This window comes from Erigeron canadensis, chromosome 5, assembly GCF_010389155.1.
Source record: "Erigeron canadensis isolate Cc75 chromosome 5, C_canadensis_v1, whole genome shotgun sequence".
Taxonomy (NCBI): Eukaryota; Viridiplantae; Streptophyta; class Magnoliopsida; order Asterales; family Asteraceae; genus Erigeron; species Erigeron canadensis.
Window position 1 is genome coordinate 4,760,664 of NC_057765.1, and position 9,076 is coordinate 4,769,739.

Here is a 9,076-nt window from a genome sequence, read left to right on the forward strand (position 1 = left end):
TATCTTATTATAATTATCATTTTCTCTCTCATAAAAATGTTAAATGCAAAATTCCATTTTACCCTTAAATTTACACAATAAATCTCTTATCTTATAGATTATCTCCAATACCCTTTACATAAATTACATTTATAGTTACACCCATCACCACAAACAACACGACGGCCACCGTTACTACTGCCAGTCATCATCACCATCAAACCACCGCAGTGCGCGAGTACAATGCTAATTTTACTTAACACATATAAAGATTCTTTATATCCACCTATTAATACACTCGCTACTTAATTTAAAAAAAAGAACGGACACTATGTCCTAGTCGGTTAAGATTTTTAAATTTATCCCTGTTTTCCTTTTTTATTTTAAGTTATTTCTATCTATACTTCTCGATAAATACATACAAATATACAATGTGTTAGAAAACCATTATTGCCTTGTTATTATTAGTTAAACTTGATTTAAATTAATATTAAAATAAAAAATAAAAGAAAGATGCAAGAACATTGGTTGGAGACAAGGGATCGATGGAAAGAAAGAGCAGTTTGTTTCAAGATTCTCCTTAAAGATCGTTTCCATGTCGCCGTCGATAAACACCGTCGCCGGCCGCGGTGGCGGCAGAGTAACGACAATAATGTCATTCAATGCTGGCTTCATCGCTTTCGCCATTTTCGAAATCAAACCCTGTTAACTAATTCTCCTTCTTTTTACCGCAAGAGAGGTATATATATATGTTTGTATATGTATGTGTGTATATTTTGTCTGTATACATGTATGTATAAATATACACTTGATAAGATTTTTGTTTACACTTGATATGAATTGTGTTTTAATTGGATACATGGATTGGTTTTTTTTGTTGTTGTTGTACTCGATGAGAATTGGGCCTTATTTTGTACTCATGTTTATAGTTATGGGTCTTTGTTAGTTTTCGTTGAGTCAAAAAATTGGCTTTTACTTTCCTTAGATGAATGCCAACATCAGTGGTGCACTCTTGATGTTTGTTATTACCAACCCGAGAGTCAAAAGTATTATTGTTATAGTTGGAGACACCTGGAAATTGTTCCACAAGATTACTTTTGCGTTTTTTAGGTTTGGGTAAGACACACTTCATAAAATGGAAAGTTAATTTGTAAGGGTTTACGGTTTGCTACATCTGTAGAAGCCGCCTTTTGGTGGGTTCAACACTCTGGCCGACTAGGCGTTGACAATGATCTTTCCGTTTGTTTTCATGAGGTCTGGGATTGCAAAAAGAGTTGGATAATTTGATCCCAAAAGTTTATATCCTGCATTTATAATTAATCTATAAATACATTGAAGTTGTGTTTGTTTCTTACTTTGAAATAAGTTTTTAAGTACCCGTTTAAATTATCATATCATCACGGGTGTGAACTTGGTGACATGGATGCCTTTTGAATAAATGGTTGCAATTCTAACACTTGTTACCTACTTGAAAATTTCTTAGGATTGCTTTAGTAGTTTTTGAGTTAAGTTATTGATGTTGATAACAGTTTGTTAACTTGATAGCATTGATTTGGTACCTTAAGTGTCATAGTTGGTTAAAAATCATGATATTTTAGTGTCAAAGTATGATTTTGTATATTATTTTCTGTCAAAGTCTTGTTACCTTAGTCATTAGTAGTTTGAGTTAAGTTATTGATGCTGCTACAGTTTTGTTACCTACTCGTGCAGACAAATCAACTGTTGGTTGTGCGTATTGGAAATCAACAAAGGTTTTTCATTGTCGAGCCTATTGTGATAATTTCTTTTTTTTGCAATGTGTGTTGAATATGTCTCTAGAAAATTGATATCTTCTTCGTTATAACCTTGGTTAATGACCTTTTGTTGAGATTGGTTGCTCTGCGGCTATTAATGTGGTGTCTTTTGTCTTGTGGCATATTAATTAGCCTGGTATCTTTGATCCAACTTTCTTCTCCCTGATGCCTTGAAACCCTTTGTTACTCATGGTTCTAAATCATGAACACATTGGTTAATGACCTTTTATTGAGACTGGTTACTCTGCGGCTATTAATGTGGTGTCTTTTGGCTCGTGGCATATTAATGAGCCTGGTCTTTTTGATCTAGCTAGAGGTGGTAAACTAGATTAAAGAGACCACGCTAATTAATACTCCTATGTCAAAAGCCAGAAGACAACACATTAATAGCCGCAGAGTAACCAGTCTCAACAAAAGGTCATTAATTAATGTGTCTCAACAAAAGGTCATTAATTAATGTGACTCATGATTTAGAACCATGAGTAACAAAGGGTTTCAAGGCAGCAGGGAGAACAAAGCTAGATCAAAGAGACCAAGTTAATTAATATGCCACAAGCCAAAAGACACCACATTAATAGCCGCAGAGTAGTCTCAACAAAAGGTCATTAACCAAGGTTATAACGAAGATGATAAAACACATATCAAGTTTCTATAGACAAATTCAACACACATTGCAAAAAAAGGAAATTATCACACTAGGCTTGACAATGAAACACCTTTGTTGATTTTCCAACATGCACAACCAGCCGTTGATTTGTCATTCTGCTCGCGTAGTTAACAAAATTGTTATCAGCATCAATAACTTAACTCAAACCACTAATGAGTAAGGTAAGAAGCCTTTGACAGAGAATAGTATACAAAATCATACTTTGACACACTAAAATATTATGATGTTTAATCAAGTATGACACTTAAGTTATCAAATCAATGCTAGCAAGTTAACAAAACTGTTATCAACATCAATAACTTAACTCAAAAACTACTAAAGCAATTCTATGCATTTTTCAAGTAGGTAACAAATATTAGAATTGTAGTCATTTATTCAAAAGGCATCGATGTCACCAAGTTTACACCCGTGATGGTATGATAATTTAAACTCGTACTCAAAAACTTATTTCAGAGCAATAAACAAACACAACCTCTATGTATTTATAGATGAAATATAAGTGCAGGATATAAACTTTTGGGATCAACTTATCCAACTCTTTTTACAATCCTAGACCTCGTGAAAACATACAGAAAGATCATTGTGAACGTCTAGTCTGCTGGAGTGTTGAACCCACCAAAAAGCGGCTTCTACAATGTAGCAAACCGTATACCCTTGACAAATCAACTTTTCATTTTATAAAGTGTCTTACCTAAACCTAAAAAGCGCAAAAGTAATCTTGTGGAACAATTTTCATGTGTCTCCAACGATAACAATGACACTTTTGACACTCCGGGTTGGTAAAAACAAACATCATAAAAGGGAAGTATTCCACGACTGGTGTTGGCATTCATCTAAGAAAAGTAAAAGCCATTTTTTTACTCAACGAAAACTAACAAAGACCCATAACTATGAGATGGGCGACGTTTTAGTTGTCGAGTGAAACTAAATAGTGTAGCGTTACGTGGAACGATTGTTGATCAAAACATATTATGGGTGCATTTGGTGAGGAGTTTTTCAAAATCAGGAAAAGCCATGTTTGGATGTAGCTTTTTAAGAAAAGCCCCTTGATCAAACTACTGTAAGTAAGTTCTAAAACTTTAGCTACGAGTTCTTCCAACTTCAGCCCCTAGCTACGGTCCCAATTTGTTTTTGTTAAACAACTGTGAAGAAAGAAAGAAACTGCTCAGTGTCGCCTTCCAGGGTTTTGAGCCCCAATACCTCGACAGTGTATGAGGGAGGTTAAGATGTAGGCAAACCTTACCTTTACCAAGGTAGAGAGGTAGAGAGGCTGCTTCTAGGTTCTACCTAAATGGTAGAATAGGTACCTAAATGCCAAACATATTGTATATTAGTGAATTGGAAAAATCTTTAATGGAATATTCTCAGATGGATTGGTTTAAGCGCTTGTATTCGAGCTGCATTTTTGGACAAAAATACCTAAATTTAAACCACAATATTATTACTAACTAGATAAATGCAGAATAAAGATATGAGAAGGCTTTCTGCATCTAAGTTAAGTTTAATTAGAATTGTAATTATAACTCTAGTAAGAATTAATGGCGTCAACTTAAGAGGACAGTGCCCTTTGGAATCGTGAATAGTGAGGTATGACCCCACTGAACGGTATCTTGATTGTTGATTTAACTATGCAGTAAGCATTGACTTTGATACGGAAGAGGACTCTGTTCTTACCCAAATGCTTCAAGCTGTTGCTGTTCCTGTTATTGGAAATGTTTGCCGTGTTTTCATGCATGGCCTGAATCATGTCCAGGTACGTAGTCTCATCTCAGCAATTTTTTTGATCTTGATTTTGTTTTTTCTTTCTTTTTAAGACTGCGAAAGATGCTGAAAGTAGCTTCTGGTTTTGTATTGCAGATCTATGGTGGCGAAAAGTTACAGCAAGCATTGGTCAGCCGACCAGATAAGACACCGCTTATTACGGTATGGCAAGGATGAATGTTTTGTAACTTTTCTTATTCCTTTAATACCTATTTTTTTCTTCGCATACAGTTGACTCATCTCTATAAAAAATGAAGGTTAGCAATCATATTGCCTCCATTGACGATCCTCTAGTTATTGCTGCACTCCTTCCTTCAAGTGTACTTATGCATGCTCGTAACTTGAGATGGACACTGTGTGCTACTGATCGATGTTTCCGTAATCCAGTCACCTCTGCATTCTTTAAGTCTGTTAAAGTTCTTCCCGTCTCACGTGGTGAAGGAATTTATCAGAAGGTATTGGTTGCCAACTTGTTGCTTTTTGTGATTTATTTTGTTAATTCACTTTTCAAGTGTTTGTTTTATTGTTCGTTTCACGTTGCCTTTTATTAATTTATATTTTTCATTATAATCCAGTAGATTTAATCAAGAGTTGATTTACATAAACAGTTGGTCCAAGTCTTTCAAAAACCAATTTTTACCCTCGAAATCCAAATTGACGCTGTATTTGGTTTTTATACTTACAAGCTTCTAATCCAGAGTATTATTGTATTCAAATGTTGTATATAATTATATTATTATTGAACTTTAAAGTGACTTTTAAATTGTTTAAAAGCATCTCTAGTTTTGGCTTATGGTTAGAGGAGCTTGAAACGGGTTTAATATCTTGATATGAGCCTTCATATCTGACCTTTGGTGTTATTGGTTGCTTATTTAGTTATTTATTTTGTCAGGGTATGGATATTGCTATTGCAAAACTAAACAGGGGTGGGTGGGTCCACATATTCCCTGAAGGCAGTCGTTCCCGAGATGGCGGAAGAACAATGGGCTCTATTAAAAGAGGCACTGCAAGGTTAGTAAGGATGTGTGGTTATGTAACTTCTGGATATATGTCTAAGCTGCTATCTAAAATAAAACCTTAATACTTGACTACTATCTCTTCTATTTCTTGCTTGTTGGTATAGCCTAAAGTTGAACATGAATAAATATTTTGAAAGCCAAGTTGGCTAGGTTTTCTTAGATGCATATGGGGAAGACCTCAGCGGTGATCACCATCAGTAATTCAATTAATCAAATCCTAATAGGCGTCAACCATTAAGTGAAAGGATTAGTATCCATTTGGGTTTATTGTTAATCCAGCACCGACTTTGGTAATTCTCCTACTTTTTATAAATGGATGAGAGTCAGATTAAGAAGTCTGCCAATAAAGAAAGAGTTGTAAACACGATGTTGGATTTGAAGAAACCATATGTAATTACGGTGAAAGTTGGCGTTGCTTAATTGCTGTGTAAGTTGGCATCATGACTTATTGCGAAAGAATGATCATGAATAATGATTTGTGGTAGGTAAATAACCAAAGATAACACGTCAACGATCATGGCATGGATATGACTTTTATTCTTGTTGTGCATCAGTGAGTTTAAAACTCCAAATGAAGACAACCAACAACGAGAACTTGGATAGTTAATTTTGAACAACAGTACCACATTCAACTTAAAGACCATAGTCTCATGATAACAGTTGTGAAATATCTTTAAAAGGGGCCTAACTAGAATTCCATCGTAGGTAGATAGAGTAGCTTGCTTGTGCCGGTCAAGTTTTTGAGCGCAAGTGCACAACACACCATAGACTCAAGAAGTTGTGAGAAGATGCTCGCTAATTGCAGCATTTCCAAGTATTATTAGGAGAAGTTCGAATAGGGTTATTACGACTTGAGAACTTTAAGTATACATATTCAAGGGTTTATGTCAAGACTCAAGTACAATGTCAAGGGTCTATATATTATGCTTATTTATTTTTTAGGATTACGGAGGTTTCACATGTTGACAACTTTTGAACATGATTACAATTATTGTAGGGTTCAGTGCATCATACTATAGCTAACTATACACGAAAAGTCATAGTGTGCACACGAACTTAGTAAAAATGTTCAAATTATGTAAATAACTATGACAGGCCAATAAAAAAAACTTACACGTGGCAACCCATATTGAATGCCACGTATACCATCTTACATGATTTGAACAATTTTGCTAAGTTCATGCATACAATAGAGATTCTCGTAGTTTGTGCACACTATAACTTTTCGGTCTTAGTTACTTACATTTAGATGCACTTATCCCATTATTATATAGATGTTCCGGCACTGTATTGGTCCTATGCTCCACTTGCATTATCTCTTGTGTACAAATGCATAATATTTTAACTGTACTTCCTCCAATGGATCTTTTTTAGGGGAGTCATAGTATGTGAATTGCTCATTTACTTGTTTGCACTATATGTGCAATAATTGCAGTATTCCCCTCATTGTGTTACGAAACATTGATGCCATTCATTTTGATATAGGGGTACTTGGAATATTTGTGTTTAAAATTGTGCCTAAAAGTTTTGCACTATGCATGGCAGTTTATAAAGTTTTCGTCTATAGAACAATAATTTTGATATCCAGTTTCAATTTTGCACAGGTTAATCCTTGATGCAGATAATGCACCCATTGTCGTTCCATTTGTGCATGTAGGGATGCAAGAGATCATGCCCATTGGTGCCACTATTCCTAGGGTTGGCAAAACGGTATGATTGAAAGTCACATTGTTCTCGCTAATATCCTATTTCTTTCATGTTACATGAATGAAAAGAATATGGACTAACATGAGTGTACCCGCCGATGAAAAACAACTTTTTTCGCAGTAGCTTCCATACCATGTAGAGAAAAGAGATACATACGTTTGTTATGGCGTATAATGTTAAAATTATTCATTTATGACTGAAATTGTAGGTGACAGTACTTGTTGGTGATCCAATCGATTTTAAAGATATGAGGGATATGGAACAGGATAACCACATACCAAGGGGAACTCTATATGATGCTGTCTCTGCACGTATCAGTGATCGTCTACTAAAACTAAAAGCACAGGTTGACAATATTGTCCAACTGCAAACTGATGTAGCACTAAGACGAGATGAGTATTTTGATAGTGGGTATGAACAAGATAATGAGTCTTTTGAGGTTAGATCTCCTTACCAAGGATCAGGAATTGTATCAAGGATTCGTGGTTATATGGATCCCACTGAGCTAATGGGTTTTGCCGCAAGAGGTTTGTTTACGAGTCAAAGTGTTCGAGGGGTAAAGCCTATAAAAGCGTGGGACAGTTTTTGGAAGCAAGTGCATCAAACTCGTGAAGTGGCTTCAGTTTCCATGTTGTCATGGGCCACTTGACTTTTAACTTTAGTTTTTGGTTTGTAAAATAAATAGGGTATATGCAGTTAAAGTTGATAGTTGTACTTTTTTTGTAAGATGTTTAAGAAATAATTTAGGGTCTCTTTCACTTTATTCACCAGGCTGTCTCCATGGAGATCCTTTATACCTGTATTCTCCCCTAATTTCTTTATTCATTTTTTCCCATGCTGTCAAAAAATAAGTTAGAAAATTCAAACTGTGGTGTTGCACCTGGTATCCAAATTACCCATCTCCTTTATTAATCAATTTAACTTTTTTTTTTTTAACGCACTAATTTAAATATTTTTATCTAATATACCTATAATACTTTTAGTGAAATTATATACGATATACATCTCTTAACCCATAAAATAACTAAACTAACAATTTTTTGAGATATCAAGTGCTTTCACATTAATAACCACTTTTGCGGTTGCCACTGTCGTCCCTACCATCAACCGTTGCCGTCATGTTGAAAATGTACGTGAATATATACAAGTTTATCGCAGAAAATAGAGCACAAGATGAGAAATATGGCACTTGGATTATCTCACAAATCGTGTAGTCACTATCAGATTAAACCTATTTGTGGGTACTATATACAAATGATTTAATCGGATTAATTGTGAAATTCTCAAGAACAGGATATGTATATTTCGTATGAGAAGGTAAAAGAAGAAGAAAAAACAGTACTCTCTTTGAAAGGGAACCAGGGATATATTGATAAAAGTGGAAACCATCGCAACCAATGGAAACCGTCACAACTAACGGAAACCATCAAAACCGTTTCTTCTTTTATCTATACTCCCTTTTGTCCAATATTATATACTTCTTCTTTTATGTTGACCAAAGTAAGGACCACATGGTGGCTTGACAATTTTGTGACATCCGATTTATTTTATATCCAACACCAAATGAGTTATGAAATATCTTTTCATATGTACTTGAGTATATAAAATAAAATATATACAAACATATATCATAGATGAATAAATAAATCAGACAAGATTTAATTTTATTAAATTAAACAAGCATGCACTCCCGCATCTCCTCACTCGTTTAATACTAATAAAATTAATTTGATCAACGAGTCAATCCAATATCACTAAAATCATGTTAGTTATACTAGATAACCAACATGTCACCACCGCCATTGTCGCACCACCACACCCTTGCACCGCACGGGCATGTGACTACTTATTAAATAATCATACATTATTAGATAACTCGACAGACAAATAGTGGGTTTACACCAACGTGGTGAAGACAAGAGGGGCCGAAGAGGCTGAGTTGAAGGCTCTTATACTGATGTGGTGGGAAACTATCCATATAGGAATGAGGGTGATTGCTGTTTCAGGAGCTTCTCGGGCTTATTCTTTTTGTGTTCAGTCTACACGATTAGTTATTGATGCTAGTAAGCTTCCAAACGAGCCTCTAGTTACTAGATGGAATACTTGGGCTCCCAGGAAATTAAGTTTATATACACGGATGGAGGGTATAT

The 9,076-nt window shown here is 35.0% G+C and overlaps 1 protein-coding gene across 2 annotated transcripts; it reads left to right on the top strand.

Moving 5' to 3' along the window:
- Window positions 1-418: 418 nt before the first annotated feature.
- On the top strand, window positions 419-7,693 carry LOC122599788 (tafazzin). 2 transcript variants are annotated; one of them, XM_043772367.1, is made up of 7 exons: window positions 419-718; window positions 4,074-4,192; window positions 4,297-4,362; window positions 4,458-4,655; window positions 5,093-5,211; window positions 6,824-6,929; window positions 7,135-7,693. In XM_043772367.1, exons 1-7 carry the CDS (start codon window positions 493-495, stop codon window positions 7,573-7,575), a joined length of 1,275 nt encoding a protein of 424 aa, XP_043628302.1. In that variant the 5' UTR covers window positions 419-492; the 3' UTR covers window positions 7,576-7,693. The 2 variants fall into 2 exon arrangements, with proteins under 2 accessions (XP_043628302.1, XP_043628303.1); XM_043772368.1 differs by lacking the exon at window positions 419-718 and adding an exon at window positions 3,481-3,499.
- Window positions 7,694-9,076: the final 1,383 nt, after the last annotated feature.